The sequence below is a fragment of the Hemitrygon akajei genome, chromosome 6, assembly GCF_048418815.1.
Source record: "Hemitrygon akajei chromosome 6, sHemAka1.3, whole genome shotgun sequence".
NCBI lineage: Eukaryota > Metazoa > Chordata > Chondrichthyes > Myliobatiformes > Dasyatidae > Hemitrygon > Hemitrygon akajei.
The window spans coordinates 128,400,692-128,412,705 of NC_133129.1; the positions used below are offsets into that span (position 1 = coordinate 128,400,692).

At 41.9% G+C, this 12,014-nt stretch overlaps 1 protein-coding gene across 3 annotated transcripts in view; it reads right to left on the reverse strand.

Moving 5' to 3' along the window:
* Positions 1–12,014, reverse strand: part of cracr2b (calcium release activated channel regulator 2B) — a 153,809-nt gene that overhangs the window by 23,843 nt on the left and 117,952 nt on the right. For all 3 annotated transcript variants that reach the window (XM_073049228.1, XM_073049225.1, XM_073049227.1), the window contains exons 11-12: positions 6,825–6,904; positions 2,229–2,490 (exon numbers count right to left, since the gene is read on the reverse strand). In XM_073049228.1, coding sequence (XP_072905329.1) covers positions 2,229–2,490; positions 6,825–6,904 — 342 coding nt within the window. The remainder of the gene's footprint in view (positions 1–2,228; positions 2,491–6,824; positions 6,905–12,014) is intronic.

Sequence of the window (12,014 nt, forward strand, 5' to 3'; positions counted from 1 at the left end):
CCTCTGACAGAGGTGCCCAGTTCACCTCTAGCCTGTGGTCGGCTGTGGCCAGCCTGTTGGGAACGCAGCTACACCACACTACTGCCTACCACCCACAGTCGAACGGACTAGTGGAACGCTTCCACCGTCACTTGAAGTCGGCTCTCATGGCCCGCCTGAGAGGACCTAACTGGGTGGACGAGCTTCCCTGGGTCCTGCTTGGAATTTGCACAGCGCCCAAAGAGGATCTGCACGCCTCGTCGGCCGAGTTGTTGTACGGCACACCCCTGGCCGTCCCAGGAGAGTTCATACCAGCCCCAAGGGGGCAAGAGGAAGAACCCACAGCAGTCCTGGACAGACTACGCGAAAGTGAAAACGGGGCAACCTGGCCCCCGTGCCGACTTCACAGCACGGATGGACCCCGACCCATGTACCCAAAGACCTGCAGGACTGTAAGTTTGTGTTTGTACAAAGGGGCGGACACCGGACACCATTACAGCGGCTGTACGAGGGGCCGTTCAAGGTGATCAACAACAACAGGTCCACGTACGTTCTGGACATTGGGGGGAGAGAGGAGGTTTTCACGGTGGACCAACTCAAACCAGCCCATGTGGACTTGGCGCAGCTGGTCGAGGTTCAAGCACCACGGCGCAGAGGCAGACCTCCCAAACAGAGGCTGATCCAGACTGTGGACATTGGGGGGTGTATCGCCGGTTCTGGGTGTGGGGGAGTGGGGTTATGTGGCGACCCACTTTCTACGCAGGCGAACCGGCTCACAAATAGCCAGCGCGCAGGGAGAGACTTTGGTAATGCACCTCTGACGTCATTTCCGCCTGGAGAGGGCGGGCGCTAGGGATTAAATGCCAGTGCCGCGAAGTTTGAATAAACTAGTCTCGAAACGACTTACCGACTGCGTGTCATCTCTAGCTCTGTATGTAGTACATCGCTACAATATATTGGGTGCAATATGAAGAAATTCAAGAACAGGGATCTGGATGCACAGGTGCAATATCTTTGAACATGGCAGGTAAGAAAGAGAAAGTGATTAAGACAGCTTTCAGGATCTTGGGATTTATATACTGATAAACAAGATTATGCTGAACTTCAGGAAGGTGTTGGTTTAAGTACAACAAGAAATTTGCATTCATTTGGGTGACACAGTGAAGTGGCATAGCAAAGTTGTGCCCTTGTAACTGCAGCTACGCAGATCCAAACCCAATCTCTGGCACTACACTTGTGGAACTGAAAGATTCTCCTTCTGGCTCATGGCCGTTCCATTTCCCCACTAACATCCCAAAAATGTGCAGGTTTATAAATTAATAGGCCACTACAAATTGCTCCTTTGGCGCAGATGGGTGGTAGAATTAGTTGGATTGTAAGGAGAATTGACTTCAGGAAAAATTGGTAGGGGAATGGGATTACTCTCTGAACTGCCATAGACTTGATGGTTTGAATGGCCTCTTTCTATGTTGTATGAAAATATGGAAATTCTGGTTGCTGCACTGATCCTGGGGTTGAGAGGTTTTCACTGCAACGTAGAATTTTTTTTTAGCGTGTTGCACCAGTCAGCCTTTCTTGTCTGGGGCGTGTGTCAGGATTGGTCTCCTTTCGGATCAACCGGGTCACGATATGAATGTTCCTGACTTGACCCTTGTATTTTTTACGAGGCCGAGTGGCTAGCTCGACGCTCGACTCGGCACAGATGGAAAGCGTGCTCGGGGTTGGCCCGACTTGGATTCGAACTCGGGAGCCTTCGCTCCGGAGTCCAGCGCTGATGCCATTGTGTAGAATAAAGAAGCTAAAGTGTTCCCTTTAAGCTAGGGAAAGTTCAGAAGTGATTTGCTAGAAGTGACCAAAACCATGAAGAGCCAGGACACATGAATAAAGAGAAATTGTGGAAGAAGTTAAATGATTAATTAGTCAAACAAATATGGAGGGAAAATCACACAGTCAGTCATCATTATTGGGAACTGATTGTCTGATTGGGTGAAGCAGCATAAATCAACACTCCCAAAAGATTTGGATAGACACTTGAAGGAGAGCTGTGTGCAAGAAGCTGAAAAGTGGAATGACTGAATAAATCTAGCAGGGGGCTAGCAGGCATGTTTAATTGAATGGTTCTTTACGTACTGCCCTGAAATAACTCTATGATGAAGCAAGAGCTCAGACAGGGAAAACTATTGTCTTAAGGATCTCAAGGATCCCACGATCAATAACTTCAGGAGGAACTTGCAAATGGTTATACTCACCATTGTTTCAGTGCCAATTGGCTGGCCTCGGGGTGAAAGCGGAGCTTCATCTTCCTCTGCTGAGGTCTGTGCAGGTAGTCCAGCTATCTCACAGCCTGCATCCTCCACGGGCAGCCTTTCATCTTCAGTTGACTTCGGACTGCATAGACCTTCATCACCAGCTTCGCTTGCACCCATTGCATTTGGTACATATTTACAGTTCTTCTTGCTGGGCTCTGATGTCACTTCTCTGGTGACGGACAGATCTGCAGTGACAAGCTGCCTGTGCAAAGATTCATTTGTCACAGATACAGAAATATCAAAACCAACCATTGATAATTCTGAGTATCAGCTTCATCCAAAGTAAAGCAGTACACAATAATTTTAACCAAATTGATTTGACAAAAAATCTAATATCACAATTCTCTAAATTAAATGAAGGGCAAAATCTGACTGGGTGTAAAATCAGATGCATATTCAATCGCATTAGGTTAAAATTGCCCCATTTATGAATATATCTTTGCTAATGTCAAATAAAATCATTTCTGTTCTACAAACAATGTGTCCCACATTAACGATGATCAGATCATCATATTGTTAACAAAGCTAATGGAAAGCTGAAGGGAAGGATATGCTCAAAGATTAATTAAAACAACACTGGCTGGGTACCAGAAAATCAGGAATTACATAATCAATTTGACATTAAAGATTTTCAATCTGAAATGCAATATCTCTCTCCACAGTAGAAGCTCGACTTCCTGGTTGTTTCCAGCATTTACTGCTTTTGTTTCAGATTTCCAATATCTACAATTTTTTTTATTTTTAGTTATTCAATCAAACATGATTCAGTATTGCAATAACCTTAATGGAAATTCATGGTGTGGTCTAAAATTATCTATGGATTCCCAGTACGTATTCCCCTGTGATTTTTTTTTATATAGCTATGAGGAGCTAGTGTAAATTGTTTTTCTTCTTTTTTTAAATTTTTTTTTCTACAAACCACAAACAAAAAAAATACAGTACATCCACAAAAACCACGACCTTAACAAAATCAAATTAAATATTGAGCAGCAAAAGGGAGAATAATATAAAAGCAAAAGTAAAGGTCCTACTTATTTTAAACAGGGCATGACCCTTCCCATTCAAACATTAAAGAACAAAATTTTAGAGTTGTTAAAATCGAGATTTTTTTATATCAATTCCAAATGTTTTTTTTAAAATTATCAAAATTATGTACCAAGTAAATTCTTAGTGGAATGAGAGAAAAGGAAGCCTGTTTGTCCTCTGTCGCTGCAGTGATGAGACATTCAAATAACTTTGAAGGCTTACACCAACAATATTTTGTAACCATCTCGGCTGCATGTCCTATGAACACTGCTACCATCAAGGATAGAAGCTCATATTTAGTCAGGAGTATGTGCTAGGCAGAAATCTACCACACTGGAGATGCAGCTAACTTTTTTATTAAGCAAGATGTGGTGCACTGCATCCAAAACTGGAATGACAACTTTCAACCTCAACTATAAGGTACTCATCTGAGACTTAATGTTGCTGGCAGATCATCAACTCGGTGAAAGACGCTCTTTGGTCGGCCCGAAACTTGATGATCTACCAGCACACGGAGATGTCCGTGGGGGAATGCTGCCGACTGGCACATTCTCGGCTGCAGGAGTACGTGCTGAGGAACACACTCGAACTTGGTGCAGCCACTGCAAGGGCCCGGTGGGGAAGGACAACAGTTTAGAGTTCTCCTCGCGCGGGAGTTGAGGGGTAGGGTGGCGGGGAGTTTACCCCACAACAATGGTGTGTAAAGATGAACCAACATAGTGCCTCCTGAGTGGCTGAAAGTGTGGAAATCTACAGAATGTAGAGCAAACGTATGTAACAGATTGAATGTCATTGAATGGTTCATTGTAAATAATTTTATTTTTGAATAAAGTATATTTTGCTTATTAAAAAATATACAAACAAATAATGCACTTATACTTCCTGTACGGATTCTCCCTATGTAAAGCTGTGGAGAGGGAGTATTTAGAGGTGGTAGGATTACCACAAAGACTGTGCTATCAAACTCCAGTCAGCATTGGCTAGAGTTAGATGATCGGGCAAGTTCATACAGGTGCAGCTTTTACAGTAAGTAAAATTTTACATCACCCCACTATTTTGACAAAGGTGTTAATTCTCAGTGTCAGTTTTTAGCCTTCATGAAGTTATTTGACTTCAAATGATGAGGACAGTTACTATAATTGTGGCCTCGGTGGATGTGAAGAGGAGATCAAGAACATTAATTACTACTGAGCACCATCCATGCATATGGGGTTGGGATTGGATGAGACAACTACAACTTGATTGGAGATCCGTCAACCAAAAGTGAATTAAGAAAGCTACTGGATGATGCCACAGCATTGTTCAAGGATGGCACTGGAAAGCTCAAGAATATCACAGGTAAAATAGTGCTAAATTAAATTGCTGCACCCAAGTTTTGCGAAGCCTGTCTGGTTCCTTATGCCATCACTGATAAAGTAGCCAGTGAGCTAGATTGCAGGCAGGCTGAAGGAATTCCTGAGTGGAGCCCGAGGGTCCATTCAATACCAGTGGTCCCACTAGCCAAGAAGAATGGGTCTGTTAGGATCTGTGGTGATCTTATGGTCACCGTCAACCCAGTACTGAGAGTAGATCAATACCCTCTGCTCAGGATAGAGGATATCTTTGTAACCCTTTCTGAAGAGAAACACTTCAGCAAAGGTGACTTAACTGAGGCCTACCTACAGATGGAGTTGGAAGAAGAGTCCAAAGTGTTTCTCACCATAATCATACACAAAGAGCTTTATTGCTATAAAAGCTTACTTTTGGAGTAGCATCTGCACCTGCACTCTGTCAGCAATCTACGGATCCCAATGACGCAAGGCTATTCAGGCACTCAGTGTTACTAGAATGAGATCATTGTTATGGTAAGAATGACAAGGAACATCTCCAAAAACAGTGTTTAAAAGATTAGAGCTCAGAGCACAAAGTAACAAGTGTGAATTCTTTAAATGAAGCATCACTTACTGTGGTCAAGTGTTGTGAAAATTTAGTCAGTGGTGGATACCCCAAGACCAAAAGATGTGTTGCAGTTGTGGACATTTTTAGGATTTGTCAGTTATTATAACAGGTACTTGCCAAACCTGGCTATTGTGCTCCACCTCTTGAACTCATTACTACAGATGGGAAGAAATAGCAATGGGCAAAGCAGCGTGAGGTGGCTTTCCAAAAGGCACAGGAAATGGTGATGGCAGACAGTGAACTATTGTGATTCACATCATCCAGTGAAATTTGACCACCATCAGCCAAATTAATGAGATTCTGTTTTCCTGATTACAAGCAAGATTATGCTAAAGTGATTCCCATTCTAGATTCACTTTGGGCCACTTGATATGGAAACCTGATCTGGCTTTGATTCAAAACAATACACACAACGTATGAATTATAACAGCTATTCTCAAGTCTAGCACAAAATCTTGACAAGGAATTTCATCTCCAAATATAACTAACCTCTTCTTAGCTTACTGTATCTAACTTTCCAATATGTTCAGCCCTTTTCTAAAGGAGGAAATAACTGAGCACCTGAGCAAAAAATAAAGTTTACCAAAGAGACTCGACGTGACTTTGTGAAAGCTGGATTACGCCTGATTAACCTAGTTTAATTTTGAGAGTGTTACTGATAAGGTTGCCCATGTATTTTTTCTGCTGGGGGAGGGGGGAGGGAAGTGGAATTCAAGAAAGATGTATAGGACGTTAAAATCAGCGCAAAGCAATGTAATATGGTATTAAAAGGATGCGCATTTCACACACCCCTCAAAGAATAGCAATTGTTTATCTTCTCCCACCAAATGGCTCTGATGATTGTACAATTGGGACCTTTCAAAACTGAGACTGAGAGTTTTGAGGAAGAAAATCAAGGGATTTAGAGCCAAAGTTGATATACACTGGCCATGATCTAATGAAATGTTACAAGGCTCAGAGGGGTAAATGATTTTCCTCCCCTCCCATAAGCACACAGTGGTATATTTAACGAGATGAAAAATACATTCTCGTTGTCTTTCTATCACATTTCCTCAGAAGATGTGTATCTCTCATTTGCATTGAAGAATTTCTTGTGGTGCTGTATCACTCCCCAATTTACTACCAAGAGCCAGCTTCAAGAAGCCACCCAGGAAGAAAGCAAGGTCACTGTCTTTGATTTCTTTCCCTTTGCATTCTCACTTAATAATTTTGGTGTTTTTTTTTGGAGCTCACTGACTGGGTTTGCACCCGATGTGTGCCTATTTGATTTCCAGAGGCAGATCACTGGAGATGCCTTGTGATGGTGCAGTAGCTGATATTACAGAGAATAAGCTTCCTCTCCTGTAAAACATGGAATGTACACCCGGAGCGCTTTTACAATTTCCACATCTCGATCAGGTGGATCTGCAAACGGACAGCCTTGACACAGCAAACCTCCACAAAGAAAAGATCATGGATAAAAACACAAACATCTCACTCAGTACCATGACAAGTGAACAGCAGAGTATTTGCACTAAAAGGTGATCTCACAATACATTGCATGCACTTAAATTGCATTGGCACGTGTCTAACCGTTTGACTGGTTTGTCTTCCACCAGGTAATTCCCTATCACTGAGCCTCTCTTCAACAGAAGCTTTTTTCTGGGGGAGCTCTGAAAATCAAAAACGGTCAGAAAAGTTAATTCATGTGAAGGAGAGATAATATTAATAATACTCAATAGTTAAAAGTACACTTACATAAAAGAAAAAGTCTCAAGTCTTTTCTCGGTGCAAGGTTTAGTTATTTTACACTCATTTGATATACAGTGGCTTATTGTAAGCAAGTGCGTTGACCTATAGGTAAAATTACATCATTTAAAAAGGTCCTTATGAACCCGCCTGGAAATACAGCTAAAGAATTCCTGTTAAAATCTGTTCATCATGTTGCACTCATCACGAAGCTGGGCTGCTCTTCAAACAACGGCAGGAGCACAGGAGAGAAAGCCTCCTCACTTTGCTGGTACATGTGGCAACCATTCATTCTTCATTTATGCAGCTAGATTTCCAATTGACGGGTACACTGCAAGGACTATTTTTAACCCTGTCTCTGTGCCGCGACATGGGACAGCACTGCATTTTGCGGAGATGACGATGACCTCAAATCAGAATCTGCCGGGGCGAAGCTGAGGAACGGGAAGAGTAAATAATAATAAAAATTGTTTGTCCTGAGATTAATTTTGCATTTACCACAGTCCACTTTTAATAGTGGAATATTGCATAAAAGAGACCCACACCTTTAGAGCTCCTGCCACTGAGACAACTGAAGTACTGCTGCACTCAGCACAAGTGTAGTGACCAGCTCACGAGAAGAAAGGTACACCGACAAGTTAGAACAAGGGCTCTTTAACATCAGATTAAAACAGCAATTTTATTGGAATAGTTTCTTTAGGTAAGCAAATTTCTTTGAAAAATGTCAAGATTTTCTTTTTTAGAAAATGACTTTGAATGAAATTCACCAAATGACATCAGAATGGTTAGAGTGTGTCGGATCACAATGCAACACTGGATGCAGACCATAACAAAACCATAGACAGAACAACATAAACATTTCAAAGAATTAAATTCCAAAACGCTTATAAAAATCTGTAGAAGGCAGCAGTTATGAGTACAACGTTTAAATTAGACTTGTCGTCTTCATAAATAGGGCATTGGAAAGTGCCAATTTTTTTCTTATTTATACTAGAGCCCCAGTTGGGAAACATTAATTCTGTATCAGTTTTGCTTTTCAGTCTATAAAACTTTAATGTGTATCTAAGGAAACAATAACTATTCCTAACACATAATCTGGTTATCACTTCTCAAGACATCATATGTTTGGTTTTAAACTGTTGTTCTGTTTACAGCATTTATTAGATTATAATTTGAAACTCGGTCATGAAATTCTGTACTCATACATGGCAATATTCTGAATCATCAGTCGCATTCCCTGCACTGTCTTTAGGTATCCATGATGAAGTGAAAAGTGTTTCTAGACTACAGAAAACGTATTCTATAAAAAACGTAACTCAGAATTTTCCATTGAGCTGCATACAATAAATACCAAGCTCTATATTAAATGGCAAGAAAAATAAAGCCACTAACCAACTCAGAAAAAAAGTTCAACTTTTAAGTAGATTCATATCTATAACAACTAAAATCAGACATTATGTCATAGACTCCTTGACCAAAATCAGCAAATGATTTTCTAAAGCATTTGAACCTTACCATATGTGGCCTGGATTAAACTGTGCTCGCAAGCCCTTACTGGAGCCCTTTGGAGCATTTTACTACATTAATGCTATATATAAATACACAGCTATTAGACCATAAGATATAGGATCAGAATCAGGCCACTCAGCCCATCGAGTCTGATCTGACATTCCATCATGGCTGACTTATTATCTCTCTCAACCCCATTCTTCTGCTTTCTGCCCATAAACTTTAATGCCTTAACTAACCAAGAACCTATCAACCTCCTCATTAAATATACTCAATGACTTGGCCTCCCCCAGACACCCATGGCAATGAATTTCACATTCACCACTCTCTGGCTAAAGAAGTTCCTTCTCATCTCTGTTCGATATGAATTTAGATCTGCTCCAATTTCCCTACAGGAGAAACAGGTCCACAGCAGATGCCATCTCATCGGCCCTCACTAAACCCTGTCCTGGAACACCTGGACAGCAAAGATGCATACATCAGGCTGCTCTTTATCAACTACACCTCAGCATTCAATACTGTCATCCCCTCAAAACTAATCAATAAGCTCCTAGACCTTGACCTCATTACCTCCTTGTGCAATTGGATCCGGATTTCCTCACTTACAGACCCCAGTCAGTTCGGATTGGCAACAACATCTCCCCCACAATCTCCACCAGTGCAGGTGCACCACAAGGCTGTGTGCTTAGCCCCCTGTTCTACTCGCTTTACACTTACGACTGTGAGACTAAGCACAACTCCAATGCCATTGTTAAGTTTGCTGACGACACCATCGTCGTAGGCTGAATCAGAAGTGATGGCAAATGAGCATATAGAAGAAAAAATGAAAATATGGCTGAGTGGCACTATAACAACAAACTCTCTCAATGTCAGCAAGACCAAGGAGCTGATTATTTACTTTTGGTGGAGGAAACCAGAGGTTCATGAGCCAGTTCTCATTAGAGGGTCAGCAACTTTAAATTCTTCACTGTTATCATTTCAGAGTGTCTGTCCTGGGCCCAGCACTTAAGTGAGCACATCCACGTGAATCCTGTCGCAGGAAAGCAGCATCCATCATCAGGGTCCGCCCAGGACCTGCTCTCTTCGTGCTGCTGCCATTGGGAAGGTGGTACAAGAGCCTCAGGACTCACACTAGCAGATTCAAGAACAGTTACTACCCATCAACTGTCAGGCTCTTGAACCAAAGAGGATAACTTCACTTGTCCCATCATTGAAATATGCCCACAAACAGTGGGCAGACTCAGTTTCAAGGACTCTTCATCTCATGCTCTCAAAAGTTATTTTATGTATGATTATTATTATTTCTTTCCTTTGTGTTTCCACAGTTTGCTGCCTTTTGTACACTGTTGTATGCCCAAGTTGATGGTTCTTCCATTGATTCTTTTATGGTTATTATTCTATAAATCTATTAAGTATGCCTGCAAGAAAATGGATCTCAGGGCTGTATATGGTGACGTATGTACTTTGATAGTAAATTTACTTTTGAACTTCAATCTATTCTGGAGATGTGCCTTCTGGTCCTAGACTCACTCACTATAGGAAACATCCCCTCCACATCCACTCTGTCCGGGCTTTTCAATATTCATTAGGTTTCAGTGAAATTCCCCCCTCATTCTTCTAATCTCCAGCAAGTACAGGCCCAGAGCCACCTGACGCTCCTCGTACATTAACCCTTTCATTCATGGAATCATTCTTGAGAAACTCCTCTGGACCCTCGCCAATGACAGCACATCTTTTCTGAGATGAGTCCTGAAACTGCCCACAATACTCCAGGCACAGTCTGACCTCAGCGTTACATCCTTGTTCTTATATTCTAGTCCTCACAAAATGAATGCTAACATTGCATTTGCCTTCCTCACCACTAACTCAGCCTGCGAAAAAACCTTTATGGAATCCTGCACAAGAACTCCCAAGTCCATTCTCCCAATCTGCTCAAGTCCTACTGCATTGGCTCCCACTACTACCATTCCAGCAGTCCTATATCTACTCTCACCTCTACTTTACTCTTTATGTATCTGAACAAAACTCTTGGTACCCTCTTTGATATTATGAGTGAAATGCTCTCATATTTCATATTTTCTCTCCTTATGCTTTTTTAAATTTTTTTGAAAACAAAACAGACTTAAAAGTACCATGTGGAGAATGTGCTACATATGGGGCAAATCAAAACAAATATTGCAATGTTTGTTCATATCAAAAATATTTATTATTAAAAGCTCAGCTTACTAGGAGTGAACCTCACACAATTTTGCACATGTAGTTTTACAAACCCTTCATTAAATTGTTTATACATGCCATGCAGACCTTTGAAATGACTTGGCATTTAAATCAAGTGAAAAATAATCCACCTAATTTGAACGTTTAGAAATTAATAACCTTTTATGTTGTGTACTATATAATTAATACATATTTTAAACATCTGAAGCTGCAGAGCTGATTACTTTACCACAAATTATATATAAGGCCACAATATTTTAGAGTTAAAGTTAAAATCTATCCCAGGCCTTATAGGCTCATCAGGTTTCCAGGCTTATGCCGGTTTCCGTGGCGTGAAGTGACTGAGAGTACGAGATTCCCCCTTCCCCACCCCCAGAGAGGATGCCAGTCTATCACGAGGTTAACTCCCAGCATTTTGCCGGTACCCATTTACAGCTGAGTGGACTGGAGCAGTGTGTGGCTAAGTGCCTTGCTCAAGGACACAACATGCTGCTTTGGCTGGGGCTCGAACTCACGACCTTCAGATCGCTAGTCCAACGCCTTAACCACTTGGCCACGCACCACAATATTTTTGAGTGCCTGCAGTTAATAGTTTGTGGTACTAGGGCAAAATATTAGCATGGACTGTGACCAGCCAAAAGAAAGAAAACAGGGAGTTTGGACTAATGGATTACTTTCAGTTTGGCAAGGAACTAGTGCTGGGAAATCAGCTGCTCACAATTGACATGAATAACTTAAATGAAGGGACTACGTTTATTGGGGCCACAAGAGTTGGTGGTAATATGGAAATTGTAATGGTGCAACTGGTAGAACCTCTCTCTCTCAGCGCCAGAGATCCAGATTCAATCCTGTCCTTGGGTGCCATCTCTGTGGAGTTTGCACGCTTTTCCTGAGACTGTGTGAGTTGCCTCTAGGTATTCCAAAGTCCAAAAGGTGTGCAGGTTGGTGGGTTAATTGGCCAGTGTAAGCTGCCACTACTGTGTAGGCAAGTGGTAGGATCCAGGAAGGGGGGGGGGGGGAGAGATCTGTTAACAATGTGGGGAGAATGAAAACAAATGGGATGAATGTGTGTAAATGGCAGGATGATCAGCACGTTAGCAGTGAGCTAAAGAGGCCAGTTGCATGCTGTGTGTCTCAATGACTCAGTGAAGTATGAGCAAGTTGTGAGCATGTGAAAAGGCTGAGAAAGGGCATGGACAAGTTAGCTGAGTTGGCGAAAGTTCAGCAAAGTATGCTGTGCAAAAGTGTGAAGAAATGCTCTTTGGTAAGAAGAAGGAAAAGGCAGAAGAACATTGCTTTAGTGAAGGA